General features: G+C 32.6%; 1 protein-coding gene across 2 annotated transcripts; it reads left to right on the top strand.

Moving 5' to 3' along the window:
* Positions 1-166: 166 nt before the first annotated feature.
* On the top strand, positions 167-16,594 carry LOC148282748 (uncharacterized). Of its 2 annotated transcripts, none has more exons than XM_088224599.1 (12): positions 167-287; positions 3,929-4,442; positions 5,660-5,953; positions 6,689-6,845; positions 7,610-7,719; positions 10,764-10,960; positions 11,679-11,809; positions 11,899-12,101; positions 13,195-13,350; positions 13,897-14,040; positions 14,332-14,457; positions 14,754-16,594. In XM_088224599.1, the coding sequence occupies exons 2-12, from the start codon at positions 3,942-3,944 to the stop codon at positions 14,949-14,951; spliced, it is 2,217 nt and encodes a 738-aa protein (XP_088080725.1). In that variant the 5' UTR covers positions 167-287; positions 3,929-3,941; the 3' UTR covers positions 14,952-16,594. The 2 variants fall into 2 exon arrangements, with proteins under 2 accessions (XP_088080725.1, XP_088080726.1); XM_088224600.1 differs by having other exon boundaries at positions 223-357.
* Positions 16,595-17,007: the final 413 nt, after the last annotated feature.

Below are 17,007 nucleotides of genomic sequence, written 5' to 3'. Positions count from 1 at the left end.
CAAAAAAACTAAGCAGAATACAAAATTATATATGCCACAAACCATGTAATTGGTGGATAATTTAAGTATCAAAACTGCGTGTACCTACATAATTAATTATCAATGATTTTTTTAGTAAAAAATAAAAACTGGGCGTCATCTAATAAGGTATTGGCGTCGTTCAAACAATCACAAGAAAAGTAAATTGCAAATGGCCGCCAGCTACGCCTGTGGTATTGTACGCCTGATGACTAGTCTATCGTTTTCACTGATGGTGAAATTTTGTGGAATTTAGGAGTTTTCAGAAGGTATGTTATTTTGACGTTTGTTGTGATAACGCCGATTATAAGCCGACTAAGCTGCAACTTCATTTAAACAGTAAGCTGAAAAATTTACTGCATTCCGTAAACTTGTTTGATTATTTATATTTATGTATTTATAAATCCGTAGCGTCAGTCATTGTCATGACTGTCTGCATTTTGTCATTTCGGTAGTAAAAGTAAAAATGCATTCGGAGCCATCGTTTACAATATTATGCAGCATTTATTTTAAGTTACGGAGTCATTTTGTTTTAAAATTCAACATATGGCCATTGATAAAAAAGATAATATTCAACAGGTGCAATAGAATCAACAGGTTACCTCATAGTTTTACTAAAATGCCGGATAGACTACTCGCGTACTTACTAGAGATTTCCTCTACCTATCCTTAGAATTTGTAATGCAATTCAATTCATAAGTGCGAGATTTTGAGGTGATTAATTTCGTAATTTCACTATTTATTACATACATAACTTTAATAAGCATTATTTGAGACATAAGTCCCAACTCCATGGGATTAAAAGTCCTGTGTTGAGATGGGACGAGCAATTAGTTGACACAGACACATGATTATATCACCACAAATATAGGATCAGAAACATTTTTATTTTTTTAAACATATTATGGCACATCAATATGGTAAACAGTAAACTCAAACATTCAGAAAATCATCAAGGAGTTTCCTACTCAAATCCCTCCCACAAAGGAAAATCCAGTCCTCAACTCCTTTCTTGAAAATAGTTTTTGTCCTCCCAAAATATTGAACACTCTTGGTGCGATAAATGAGAGATGTCTCTGAGCAATAGTCGTACGGGTTTTGGGTATGACATAATTCATGCCCTGGGAAAACCTAGTACGAACATTTTGCTGAGACCTCCTTATTGTTCGACCAGAAGTATGTAAGTGCTTCTTGTAATAAATTTCTATGGCATTTAATCCATATTATTAAAAACAGTACAATTTCGTAGCAGAAACTCAATTATTAGTTTGGTAGACACGATTCTAACTCATTAATAGATTTTTGACCTCCCTTTATGAGACCGATATCTCAACACAGAGGTAGAAATTATTGAGAATGTAGAAATCTAGGCATTAACAGGGCTTATGTCCTGTCATTGGCTGGTTTAAATGATTACATTTACGCACAGTGTAACATTCAACAGTTCTGCCTAATGTTTTATCATTATCGTCATTCCCCTTTGCATAAGGCACTGCATTTGATCATTAAATGCAGCGCATTTCGATCATCTGTTACGTGGAGGTAAAGTGATCAGTCTAACGCTTCAGGTGGCGATCCAGGGAAAGAGAGGGACAGTGAGGCTAATGCAGCAAACTTCCGTCATCATCACCAAAGTACTTTCGAAACGACCCAAATCTCAAGGATACGGAGTTATGAGAAGTTACCTATATAGGTTTAAATTAAGGAATAATGACTATTCGTTCATGTGACGATATTTCTTCAGAGTATCAAACGTCTGTTATTTCGGTGCCCATTTTTCAGTTTACAACGCCATAATCTTAAAGCAGAATACAGAAAAGATGGAATATTCTTAACAGATATGCACATAGTCGTCAAAAGTAGTTATCACGCGCCATTGTTCTTAGACTTTGCAACAATGGTGATTGGACTCACAAAGGTAATAAACCAAAATCAGTGATCAAACATCCCATTTCCAAGATAAAAAAATAACGATTTTTTCCGAGTACCTTAGCCTTGTACATGACACGTAAAGCTACTATACTAAATACAGGGGTCCAAATATATTTTTAAAAATAAAAGATCCAGGGAAACTGAAATATTATAGTGTAAAACCACCTTATTAACAAGTATTTCATGTTTACCCTCCCAGGAATCGAACTCAGCACCTCAATCATGGTAAGCATACATGCCAACCACTACACTACTAGGCGGGCTTTTTTTTAGAATTGTTACCTGAGAGTAGCTATCAAGTTGAAAATACTCCTTAGGATTCTGGTTCTATTTCACACACAGAACTGTTTTCTTTATTCGCCTGGATGCAGACTTTGTTTGAATGTTTCATAAATGCCTCGATTTCCACATCCCCAATAATTCCTTCATCTCAATTGAGATATCTATCCAAGTCACTTTTATTTGTGTTGAGATGTCTGTTTAAATTAATGTATTACGCTACAATGATTTGGACATACCTATGTAAAATAATTATTTTATTTCAGCTTGATTTGGCAGATAGTGCAACACCCATCCATATAACCAGTACAAAGTATTATAATTAGGGAAAAATAAAGAAAAACATTATTTGTGTAAAAACTAAGCAGAAATAAAAATTATAAAATAAATTCATTTGAACATTAAATAAAAAAAGAAAAGTGGAATCTTCTTAGAAATAATAACGACTTAATGAATGTGTAAAAATATTATGTCCGTGTACTTTTAATTTTCTTAAACTGAATGGTTTGGGTAGGTAGAAATAAATTATTAAGAAATTATTAGAAAATATGCCTGCCCTTATATTTATACAAAGTGTTAAATAAATAAATAAAAATAAACAAATGTAAAATAAAATAAAATAAAATTATGTTTTTTTTTTATCACCTGTTTTTTTAATTTTTTCCTTACTGATTTTGAAGCTGTACAAGCTTCCTTAATCTAGTAATGGTTAAAAACAAATTTGTTGAATAGCCACAAAGTTAACGCTTCAAATATAAATTTTATAGAATTAAAATTAATTTGTATTACTCCAATTATATTTCTTTAAATATACAAGACCTATGTAAGACCTTTATTGGAGTATGGAGTCCCTACTTCACTAAAGACATTGCGCTACTGCAAAAAGTTCAAAGATGTGCTTCAAAAATCTATTACTCAAAAAGATGCCTTACCACGGTAGATTAAAAGCACTAGGACTTACGTCATTGGAAAAACGACGGAAGAGAGGGGACTTGATAGAAACTTATAAGATACTCAATAATTACTATGACTGCCCCCTGCACGAGATGTATCAATCGCCCCCGATTCCACCTCAATTCCAAGAAAAACTTCCTTACCAGCATGGTAGTTTTAGACTGGAATAAATTGCCCAGTCTAGTTGTCCATTCCATCTCGGTCAACCAGTTCGAAAACCATTTGGATGATTTTTTGAAAAAATAAGACGCAGCCAAAAGCAGTACATGAGATATAGGCGTGTCAGCAAAGGCTGCCTGCCTATAATTTATTTATTTATTTTATTAGGTAAACAAACAGTATGCACACAAATATTGCCGATTTCTTTGTATATTAGTGTAAGACACTCGTGCACACACCAAAAAATTTTTTTACACTTAATACAATAATTTCAATTATATTCAATATAATAAATGTAAAAGAAATGAAATAAAAAAATATGTATATAATAATAAATAAATAAATAAATATCTTAAATATCTACTTCTTAAAATTTCTATAATTTTTTACTTAAATTTACATACATTGTCACAAAAAATATTAAAATAATGAATAATAATAATAATTTGAAATTAATAAATGACATGAAACCTATTAAAAAGTGTGCATATACGCCGCCAACAGATGTATTTTCCAATATTATAAAAAATATTTTTATTCTGTGTTTTGATGTTTGATTTTAATTTTAATAGTAAAATATTTCCAGAACTGCAAGCAAAATGATCAAGTTACGAAAATCAGCTAGACTGTCAAATGGAACAGCGAAAGGGGATGAAATTATTGTGATAAAGAATCCTAAAAATGGAGGCCCTGCTCAGCAGATAACCGATATCAAGTCTTCGCTTATCCAGCACATGTGTAATAAATGCAACAAGGCTTTTACCACTTCCGTAGGGTTGAAGCGCCATCTGAAATGTTGCAGTGACCTAACTGCCGATATATCCCTGACCATCCCCACTGCAAATGGGAAAAATGGCAATTTGTCGGAGAACCATAATGACGTGAATTCAAAAAATTTGAACCTGGTTGAGAAGCCTGTAAAGCATGTGGCTTCTCATATGCAGATTAGTTTTCCCAGCAACAATGTCAGCAACAATGTCAGTAACAACAATCCTTATGATTTCGAGGAAGAAAACAACTCGACGGATGATGAGGCCGCTGTCGAAGTGGATTCAGATGTTTGCGAGTGCTGCGGAGAAAGTAACGCCACAGCACACAAGGTAATTACTATTAATTATTATATTAAATGCCTTTTTTTTAACCTTGCTACTGAGGTGTCTTAGCCAACAGAGGCGTATTGTCCATATAAGTAATTATGCACAGCCTACAATTATATTTAACTATCCATAATAATGTTTTATAGTAACTTTATTTACAGAAAAACAAACAAACAATTGTTATTTCTTATAAATCGTTGCTACCATTTGTATTTTCCTCTAAAAAATTAACAGAAATATTTAAAATGCGCCCAGCGTCAGCGTTGAGCTAGGAAACTAACAGATTATTCCAGCTTATTTCTTCATACAAATAAGTATGCCATATGTTTAACATCTTAAATCCAGTTGCGGTTATTTCCTCCTAAAGTAATCTTGCAGATTACACAAATTATTGGAAGATTCTCAATTTGGAAAACAGTATTTCAAACATTGTTTCCTAGCAACTATTTTTCTTTGAGATGATACAGTTGACCAATAACCACCATTACTTTCGTGCAGTCATATCGCAGGACGTGGGCATTTTTGGCATTATTCATTTCTAGAACAAATCAGCCAGTTGGCATTTCAATCTTAATGGGAATATATCTACTGATCTAATTGTGATATTTTTTATAAACTTTTATATAAGTTTTCTGCTAAAATAATGGAGGATACATATATGTCATGAAGTTAACAATATTCGTCGTTTGAGTTGATTTCATAGATAAGAGATGTTGTTGTATCATACATAACCACAGTATATGTACTATGTAAGTACAAATTGATGAGCCGACTGCACTTCTAATAAACATTGGGTACACGTTTGGCAAGTACCATTTTTGGGTAATTCAAAATATGCGTATTTTAAACATTTGTAGAAAATGTATCCGACGTCGCATGAAAAATATATAAGTACCATTACCATCGTAATTTGTAGCCTATTTTAAAAAAATACACAAAAAGACCCTATTCTAAACAAATGAGAAGCTATAACCAAGAACAGAATCGGTACCCCGCCTTCTCATTTTTTATTCTTTACTTTATTTGAATTCAATTAAACTAACTATCGTGCCATTTCCCCATATGAAGATATACCCAAAGAAGATAAAATGCCACACCACTGTTATTCTGTATACTTACTAAACTAGATGCTAAAATTGTTTTTTTTTGTTACTACTCTATTTTATCGGACGTGCATATGTATTTCTTGTTGGATTTATTCAAGTAAAATAATATTCTAGGGTGCTGTTTACAAGTGCCAGTCTTGCAACAAATCGTTTAAGCTGAAACCGTCGCTGGAACTCCACGAGAACAAGTTCCACTCCACGGCGCCCGGAGCCATCAAATGCGAGCTGTGCCCCATGTCGTGCCTCAACACTCAGGTGATGAAGGAACACATGCTGTTCCACAACGGGAACGGCAATAAGTTCTCGTGCGCCAATTGCAAGAAGACGTTCTCCCGCATGTACAACCTCACCAGGCACTTGGAACAGACCGGCTGCGATGGACGAGCCAAGTCCAGCCTTCCTTGTCAGGTTAAATATATTAATAATATGAAAGATGAATGTCGAAAAATTAAGTTTTGAGATTGAACATTTTTATGTTTCCAAACCTCTTGGATATTAAAATAATCTTATAAATATAAAGGAACCTGCTTAATGTAAAAAGCCTATACTGTTTTAAATAATCGAAAATGGTTTTCACTAATATTAAATTATTGCTTTACTTCCAGTATTTAACTGACATCCATTCTTTAGGGAAGAAATGTGGATACTCAAAACATTGTTCTAAATATAAGTTCAACATTTAAATATATATATTTGCGTTCCTATGATTTACTAAAATATTTCCATTTTGGGGCCATTTTCAACGAGTTGTAAATAACTCACTTGTAGAAAATGGAAACTAAGTTGGGGTAATTTAGGGTAGCACGAGAAGGTAGGTACATATTTTCAATTCCCCTACAAATGTTGCAATTAAAATTGTAAAAAAACTCTTGTGTTGTCTTAAAAAAGTTTTTGTCTTCCAATAATTTACTGAAACTACAGAGGTATAATTAAATAGAGATGATTATTCATAAAACAATTCTTTGAAATTATGTTCTGAAAAAAGACTAAGTGTCTATGGCAGTTTACTGCGATTTCGCTGCTTAACATTTACTAACTACAAGGTAAGTTCCGTAACTTAAGTTGAGTGGAATACAAGACGGCCGCTTAGTGCTGCATCTAGAGGAGTATATATTAATGTAAAAAAAAAATTTTTCTCTCCAGGTGTGTGGCCTGGAATTTTCTCGCAAAGATAACTTACGAGAGCACCTTCGTATTCACATCGGGAAAGCATTTTCTAAGAGGGTCTTCAAGTGTAACTACTGCGATAAACAATTCAAAGGAAAAACAATGGCTGTCATTCACATGAGATCGCATACTGGTTTGTAGAATAATTTTCTTTGGTTTAGGACATATCGGTGCATTAATCCTTTTAAACCCTGCCTATTTTGCATTTTTTCCTCAATCCAATAAACTACATATTATGGACTTCTGGCTTACCTTTTTTCTGCATAAAGATGACAAGGCTATCAGATTACAGAGAGCTCATTTGAGCAGCTTTTCTCGTTCCGCAACAAATGATTTTTCCTTGATGCGGGCACTGCAAAGGAGACTTAATGGTCAAACTGCACCGCAGTATCGATACACTTCAGCGGCGCTGCGTTACAAAATTTAAAATTATTTTTTCTTGAAATTTTTTTTTAGCTGTGAAAAGAATGCCTTTGCAAGTAATTTTTTGCAAAAAATCGCTACAGTAATAAACATTCCCGTCTCCTGGACAATAAATTTTTTTGACCCCTAGATATTTGTATTACAGAAATACTTTTTTTTCTTTAAAAACAGTTCTGACTATTTTACCATATATTAAAATTTTCTAAAAGTCGTAAATAACTTGAGGTAAAAAAATAGTAATCGAGTTGTGATACAGTGGGGTTTAAACCTTCAATTCGTGAGTACACAGCACAGCAAAATTTGTATATGTCTTTTATAAAAAAATGTGTTAGAAAATGAGAAACGAGCGTGATAGAGCAGGTAACCGCCGATCTGAGTCAGGGGCGCTTCATATGTTTCCAGGCAATAGTTGGTAGTTAGCGGTGTAGTATGTAAAATGTTTAAATGGTTAATATTATCTTTGTATCTTTCCAGGTGAAAAACCATTCAAATGTAGGACTTGCCCGAAAGCTTTTAAATCTAAAGCTGCACAGAACAAACACGAACGCTGTCATACAGGAGAGAAACCCCATCAGTGCAATCAGGTACTTTTAAAATTCTTATTGGCTATCTGCATATTATGGTACTTCACCGAGACTGCATATTTAACTTCCATGGCATACAATTCTAGAGTTTAATATAGGGTCAAAGCACCAATGAATAACCGTTTAAGATTCAGTTTGTAGTGAAATCCACATTATATGTATAAATTTCATTATTTAAGCATACAAAATAAAAGAAAACGATAAAAAACACATTAATTTTTCTAAGTACTTTTACTTTTTTATTGAAATACGAGTATTACAATTATAATTAATATTACTCTAAAAAAATAGCAGAATTACCAGTGAATGACCACTATTACCGCAGTAAAAATAATACTCAGATTTAGTTACATCATAACATTATAAAACACCCTAACACATTAGAATATGGATATATTCAAAGAATTGCATAAGAAATATCATCAAATAAAATACACCTTTCCTTACAAAACCACTATCAATCTCAGAACAATAACGGGAAGATACACTATTACCTTTTGACAACATACAGTTCAAAACTGATAGATTTGTTTCTCACCAAAAGATGTGTCCGCTTACTGCTTTTATCATAGTTTCTAGTGTTAAAAGTTTTTTGACTGGACACATGTAGCAATTCTTATTATATTGTGTTTTATTAACCAATGGTCATTTACTGGAGGGTGGTCATTCACTGGTGCTTTGACCCCACATATTTTAATTATTGAAGTCAACACAGTCGTACATAATTAAACAACACATACGAAGTAATTACAAATAACTAAACCTGTTATGGGTTTCATAATATAGGAACAATATAAAACATAATAACTCGTACCTGTTTGCCTTCCTAATAAAAAAAACATACAGTTTACCAGGAGGATAAGGAAAATGAACAATAGATGGGACGGGAAAGAAGAGAGAATGGAAAAAAAGTTGCAAATTGCGCTCAACACTATTTAAATGTCACATTTTTTTTGTAAGAATACTATATTTTGTTTCATTAAAAATGTCTATCATACAGAGATTCATGTTATTTGAGGAGCATACTCAATTCGCATATTTATTCTTTACCCGGATTTTATTGTTGTAGCTTTTCTAAAAAAATGTATGTTGATCTGCCATTGAATCTGGGTTTGCTAAATTGTTTAAGAGATGACGGGTCAATAAAGTCTATTTTGTCACTCAAAGTTTTGTACAAATATCTCTCTTCAATCCGAGCCTCATGCCTGAGGATGGTGATTGCGCCTGACTCCAGGAATGGCTCATCTGTGAAGTCTCCCTCCATCTGGAACTATACCTGCCTTTGAACAATTAGTTTATATACACGAGAACTGATCCCACAGTATTTTGCTGTAGCGATAAGTCAGCCAAAGTACTTATTTTTTGTACTTGAAGTTTTAAGTAAATCATATATATTTTACCGCCAATTTCACTGCCTGAGAGACTATTCCACCTTTGATTTATCATAATATCCTCTAACAAAACTTATCCCTATCGACAGTAATTTTCTTTCCCAAAAGTATTCCAAAATCTGTTTATTTATTTATTAATTCAAAATTAATAACAAAATTATTTTTAATGAATTTGCTAACCTATTTTTTAAAAATATACATGATTTTTACGAGTTACACTTATGTGGTGTATCCAGATTTTAAAATAAATTAGTACACACATATTGTTAATTTGTAAGAATTGCATATATGTATTATGTACAATTATTTGGTATACAACTAATCAAATATTTTTTAATGCTTTCTAATTATTTGGGATGGTATTTGCAGTAAACTATGAAGGTAAGTCTTTAAGAACTTAAATGTTTTTTTTTTGTTTTTACAAAACATTCAGAATAAAAAAAGGTATTGGTTGAAGTATAAATATTTACAGTGTCATTTTACTATAAATATTTAAAAAATAACAATTTTTATACCTGAAGCTGAAGGCCCAAGACACAAACTAGCCGGCCGCTGACACTAGGTATTTTATTTTTAATTGAATCGGCATTCACTTCGTAACACTTCATCATAATTTCTAGGTATTTTATGTAATTATACAGTCCCATATCCCGTCATGTATTTTTCAATTAATTATTTTTTTAACAGACGTGCGTCCAGCTCAAAGTATTTCTCCAAACCCGACAAATAAATGAATACCCATGTATATTGTTAGAATTATTTCGGCATGCCAGCCATGGGACGAAACCCCAACACAAAGTTCTATGGAGACAGGCGATTGTAGAGTTTTGAAATATTTTTATAGTTTGATTGAATTACAGTGAAAATTTAATTACTTTGAAGTGGTTGTAATGCATAAAGAGTATTATTTACTTTATTTTATCTGGGATGATGAAAGGATTTTTCAATAAAATATCTCTAACAAGCGCTCGGAGCATGACAGAAAGGGCGTTTTTGCGAGTTTTGTAAACCTTTCCTGCATTTATTTCTTATGGGATTTTAAGAATTTCAATTTGAGTTTTCAATCTTAGTACACCTCAGATATTTACCTAACTATCCATATAGAATTAACAGTTCAATTATCAGTAGTATTGCTTCTGTTGCAATGATGCGACCCTTAAGACTGATCATCTTAATTTCATGAATCAGATGATTAAGATGTACTGCATTTGGTTTTCCAATGCAGTGCCCTATTGAAAAAAAATTTCAATACATTATGTTTGTTGTATTTTTCATAATCATCTTTATTTTATGTTTTTTCAAAGCACCTTATACTAGCGGCCTCCATGGTGTAATGGCTAAGACCTATGATGTACTTGAAGGTTCCGGGTTCGGTTCCCAAAGAGAACACAAAAAAAATGTCATTTTTCTCAAACTTGGGTGTTCTGTGCTGTAATTAATCACTGTAATTGGGCCTCCTGGTCTGTCATGGTACAAACAAAATTACAAATCACTATCTCTGAGGGGCCTTTGAGTCTACTTTTGTAAACCTGTGCATTTTACCTCTATTACAGTGCTGAAGTTAATTATTTTTAATTAAATTTACTTAAAAATTTTGTTGGAAATCATCTTTGTTTTACGATGTCTTTAAATACCTCTTACTCATTTCTGTAGTGCTGGAAGCGGTTTGCAGCCAAGGAGACTCTGAATCGCCACCTCCTGGTACACATGGAGAACAAACCGTACTCGTGCGATGTGTGCGGCAAGTCCTTCATCCAGTGCACGCAACTACGTGCGCACATGTTCTACCACACGGGGGCCTATGGCTTCAAGTGCAAGTACTGTGACATGACATTCAACAGGAAACCCAAGTAACTATCTTATTGGTCCAATATATATTTTTTTTCTTTTTAATCCTTAAGTATAAAAATACATGCCCTCTTTTGGACTTATTGCTAAAAGCAATTTCCTCCAGCCAACCAAAAAACAAACTGGTCAAAAGAAGAATAAGTCAAAAATATAAATACACATAAATAATTTAAATAACAGCTGTTTTTTTTGTGTGCAGACAAAGCTTGCGCTTATAAACTTAAATAATATAAATACTTATGTTATACACATTAAAAGATGTGGAAAGTGGATTGAGAGTTTGGAAGAAGAAGTTTGCCTCATGGTCTAATGGTCAGCGCGTTTCCCTACTATTCAGGAGGTCTTGGGTTCGATTCCTGACTTGCTTGCTACATGTAACGAAAATAGGAAGTGGGTTGATTTTTATTCTTTATATTTATTTAGCTACTGCTCTTAGGTAAAAAATACCTGCAAAATGAAATTGAGTGGAGATTAGACGGTCTCATAGTGTACTGGTTAGTGCATTTGCCCGCCACTAAAAAGAAAATTGATTATAATGAAAATCGACGTATGTAATTTTGCACATTGCGCATTACAGCATCCATCATCTATAACCCGAAAAACTCATGGGCTGTGAAAATCTAAAAAATTGAATAACTGATTTTATCGTGCTGTATGGATTTTTAAAATCGTATAAAATGGGCCTATATTTGTATTTATAAAATTTGTTGTCATTTTCAGATTGATAACTCATGAAAAATTTGTTCACGAAGGTGCACCTAAGTTGCAGTGCCAAGTTAATGGATGTACCAAATCTTTCATGAAGAAAGATGATCTTACACGCCACATGGACACGCATTCCACGGAAAAACGTAAGCCTAATAATCTTGATATCGATGAACAAATTGTATTAAAACGGAATGATGGTAATGTTAATTATAAAATATTTATTTACTCGCAGCGTACAAGTGCGACAACTGTGGCAAGACTTTCCGTACACGTGCGCTGCTCGGCACTCACACCAAGACACATCGCAGGGAGAAGGCGCGCTCCTGTCCCCTTTGTGTGCGTGCCTTCATCCGCTTCGACTGTCTCTTGCGCCACCTGCGCTCCCGTCATCGAGACAAGTACCAGGAGGCACTCGTAGAAGCTAGGAAGGCCAAGGTAACTAAAATATTCAAGTTTATGTCTAGACGGTCATGTTCCGAAACCAGGCGGCATTTCAAATTAATTTACAGTTAAAATATTCACAAACTTATGGCTTTTTAGGATGTGTCTGTGTTAAGCCACAATAATTAACAGGGAAAAAATATGGTAAATCAAAAGAAATAAATACTTATTAACATTATTAAAAATAACAATCTAAAAAAATAATAAAATAGCAAATTAATGTCAAATTAAAATAATGAGAGTAAAAAATTGTGTTAAGTACATTAAAATATTAGAATAGAATTATACATAATAATATAGCAAAATAATAGTTTATAGGAGATTGAAAAATAAAACAAAACATAAAAACATATAAAGAGAAAACAAAAGAGAGATATTGAGGGGGTTGTAAGCAAAAACACCACTGTCCACGACCACTGTTTTTGGGAAAACCAAGAAAACCAATAGCAGAAAGATTATTTATTTTAAGTTCAATGTGCAACTCGTGCATGGTATAACCACAGATAATTTAATAAATCGGTTATTGTTTTATCATTATCAGTCAGTCAAACTTTCCACTCATAATTATTCTGCATGGATAAAAAAAACCTAAATTCTTAGGAACTTCTATAAAATTATCCTATTGTTCAAAACATTCTAAACATAAGAATCCAATAATGTAATTTTTAAACAACAGCGTGATATCTAAATGGAATTTGACTTGCTTATTCTGTTGCGATTTATCTAATTTATTTTGTGATCTGTTGAATTATAAGGCTATAAATATAAAGTTAATTATAAATAACCCTACATATTTGCAGTCTAAATTTAAAAAAGTGTGGATTTTACCTTTTCAAGAAAAGTGGAAATTTTACAGCGCTTTAATAAGATGCCTAAAATGCGTCAATGGAATACGGCTGTGTACAAACTTTAAAATTTCGCAATCTCTCACTATGAAAAATCTTTAAAAACATATATAGATAGCTAGAGAGATCGATCTGGAAAAGACAATTAAGTTGAGATAGGATTTGATTTGAGTCAAAATTACTCTTTAAACAAATGAAGATAGTACTGTAATTTATGTATCATATGTATAAATTTGTTTTAGTTGGAAATGATGAAGTCCAAACTGACACTAATGCAAGGGAAACGCCTTAACACAGACCCTAATCTGGTCGTGTCACAGGCTGTCAGTAGGAACCTGTCTAGGGACATTACCGAGGAAATACTTCTGCAGGTCACAGACACCACAGACAGTGTTGAGGTATTTATAAGTTAGACATTTCCGTCGTCCAGTTCATTAGTAAGATAAATATTTGAAAAAACAAATTAAAATTAAGTGTGCAGTTTTTTTTAAATTTTATTTATTTATAATTTTTAAAAACCCGTTTGGGTAATATAAACATATCATAAGGTCAGATTATGTTATGTCTTGTTTGCTGGAAAATATTTTTTTTAGCCATAAGTCTGCCAGAGTGCATGTATTTTTGTATTTGAAATTTAAATAAATAAATATTGAAGGCGGATTATGGTCCTGGACTGCAGATTAGAAGGTCTGAGAACAGACCGTCAGATCCCAGTCTACTATAACTTATTTCCCATTTTCTTTATTTTAAACTAAAAATATAAAAATGGTCCCAAAATTAAAATATGAAGGCAGTGATGGTTACTCATACTGGCAGAAATTTACACGCACACTAATTATAGTTAGTATCTGTAAAATTTATATGAATGTTATTATTTGTACAAAATAAATCAATAATAATTACAAAATAAGTTTTCATTTTATTTTTAATATGTATTTTTTTAGATCGATACACTGAAATCTAAACTAAAGAGTCAAAGCAGTAAGAAGTCCAATGCTGAAGTAGTATCACCGAGTAAGAGTTCTGACAGTTCCATGGACTCACAAGATGCTCTGGTACAAATCGCTGGAAATTCTGAAGATGTCGAAGTAAGTTTTTTGTGTTCATTTAAAATTACTTTGATTGTCCGTAAATGAAGCGTGTCACCCAAAGTGTTTTACTTAAATGAAGGAGCGTCTTTAACAGTAGATAATAGAATGAGGAGGCAAAAAGATTAAAGCAGTGAATGGGTATTGAAAGAGTTTTCGAGAAATGACTAGTCATTAGAATGAAGAGATAGTCCATGTGATAAAAGTTGGAAGAGTTCTCTTAGATAAACAGGCAAAGTGCATTAATGGGATTAATTGATGAGATTGTTTAAAAAATATTTTTTTCTTTAGGTGGAAATTGTGGACATTCCACTAACTGAAGAGTACCTGGCCAGCAGTATCCAAGAACTCCTCGATCTCCTCATTGACAAGGAAAACTTCGAGACATTCAACTGGTCCAACCAAACTGTTGATGATGTGAGTACAAACTTTGTTCATTCATAAATAAGCTGATGGTGGTACAAGAAATGGTACCATAAGTTATTTATTTAAAGTATGTAGGCATGCACATGGGCAATAAGTACGTATGTAGTTATTTTTTGAGTTTTTAAACATATTTTATATTATATACTAACTTCTCTTTTTTTTAATAATAAATTATTATTTATGGAAATGTTTAAATTGCTTTACAATTGTAATTTAGTTTTTTTATCATTTTTCTGTAATAAACTGTATGATTCACTCTTAAATAATTATATTAAAATTGTCTACAGATTCTAGAAGGGTTGATCGTAAAGTGTGGGCACACTCCGGCTGCTCCCGAGGTAAGGGAAAGGTCCCACAGGCTGCGAGAGAACGCCAAACTTCTGCTGACCGTTGTCATCGACGACAGCGCTATGAAGGCACTCTTCGAGACACAGACGGTGGATGAGGTCATCCTTAATGTGCTCAGATTGGGTCGAAGCTCCTAAAATACCCAAAAATTTTCACCCGTTTACACAGTGAACATTTACTATTTTAGCTAACAATATTTTACTGGGTGTTCTGTTGAGTTTGTCCAAATATTTGTAAACAGGGACTGGATTTAATCCCCTAGGAGGGTTATTAAGATTAACATATTATAGCAGAGATGGAGAACATTTTTAGAGAAGGGAACATAGAAGTCTAGACATTTAAAAGGCTTATTAGCGTATTCTCAGCAAATTCATCCCTGTTGAATATATGTATATTTACTATTTTGCCTGCAAATGACTATACTTCTTCATTTTATACATTTGTTTTTTTTTACATATCTGATTCCGTTATTTGAAATGGCTTTTTTTACATTTCTTAAAACTAAATGCTGACCGAGCATTTGACTGTTGACTTGGTAATGAAAAAAGATAGATAAATTTTATTTAAATCAGCATTGTTTACATTTTGCTACAGTTCTGATGGTCTCGGTTTTACAAATTTCAATATAAATCTGTGAATTGAAATTCAGTCAAAGCAAAAAACAAGGAGAAAATTGTAGTTTGTTTCGGAGTAAAATTATTAAATTAAGAATTGTAAAAATTAAGACTTTTTGACCAGTTCTTTTCTTTAATATAGATTATTATGTTTGCACATATTTCATTTTATACTGTGCAAGTTATATATTGTGATAGATATTAATGTTTGAAAATTTTATGTTCAAATTTTATAAACCAAACGCATTCTTATATATTTATACATTTTGCATGTTTTCTCACTGTTTAAAGGGATATCGTGGTTATTTACATTATTATATTTTAAACTGTTTTATAAATTATTTTTATCCTAATCATTTTATTGGCTGGAAAGTGAACGCAATCAACAGAATCGGTAATGGAGCACGAGAGTGACAGCAAGAGCCGCAAACTGTTGACTCCTGAATTACTGTCCGAACTGAACTGATCTACTGTCTGATGGTACCTAACAGAGCGACTGCTTTTATGGTAGTTGTCAGTAATATCTTTACTTCCGGGTGGGGAATCAAGGTCATCTTATATTTCCCTTACTCTCAGCAATTTGACATCTGTACTGGTAATCAGTATTTTTGATATTTTTAAATGTTTGTTGTTTACGTACAGGAAATGCATGATTCACCTTCTACACTGTCCTTAAGACAATATTAGGTTAGGCAACAGTTGACATTGGTTTCCGGGTGAGTCTCATACATATAAAAAAAAAATGTAATATAATCAATTACTATGTGTAATCAAAGCAATATTATACCATAAGAAATATAAAAGGTGGCATTATTAAGAAATGATGTGGACGCTTTTCATGTTTTTTTTTTTTTTAAATACTTATTATAATGTTAACGGTTTCCTTTATTAAATTTAGTTAATGAGTTTGTACTTAAGATAGCATTATGAAGAACTATATTATGTATGTACATTTTGCAACCCTGCATTATTAAAAGTTTAGAAAATTATAAAAATTAGTTATCGTGATTACATAAGTGCTAATTCCAGAATGCTTTCCTTAGTAAATTAAGAACTATGGTGGAAATTGTTAGAATTTACAATATTACTATTTTTACATTTTGTTTTTACATAACTACCATAGAAAATTGCAATATTAAAGTAAATAAACCTTTATATAATTACAATATTTGTTTTATTTGCAAAAATAAGTATTGTCTTAAAGTAATAATACGCGCTCTTTATGAGTTACATACTTGTACCCTTTTAAACTGTCAACGAGATCAACAGCAGTCTGTGTGATGATGAAACCCCTCGAGATGTTCCCCACTTATTAATGCATTGCCCCCCTTTCAACGTCCAAAGGCAAAAGCTGAAGATGCAATGCAGAAGCGTTGGTGAGGCCCATCCATTCCGTAATAAGGCACAATAACTTATTAAAAGAGGTAGTACAGCTAATAAGGACAATAAATAATAACAGGAAACAAAATGCCAAGTAAAACAGAAGGCCTACAGATTTGACAAACTCACTAGTTTTTTGTGGTTTCCTCTTCATTGAGCAAATGCGGAGAAGTTCTTATAAAGATCCATAGCTGAAATT

Source organism: Micrasema longulum, unplaced genomic scaffold, assembly GCF_059751315.1.
Source record: "Micrasema longulum isolate JH-2025_06_02 unplaced genomic scaffold, ASM5975131v1 h1tg000299l, whole genome shotgun sequence".
Taxonomy (NCBI): domain Eukaryota; kingdom Metazoa; phylum Arthropoda; class Insecta; order Trichoptera; family Brachycentridae; genus Micrasema; species Micrasema longulum.
The sequence above is the reverse complement of the archived record's forward strand: the minus strand, read 5'-3'. Positions and strand labels throughout refer to the sequence as shown.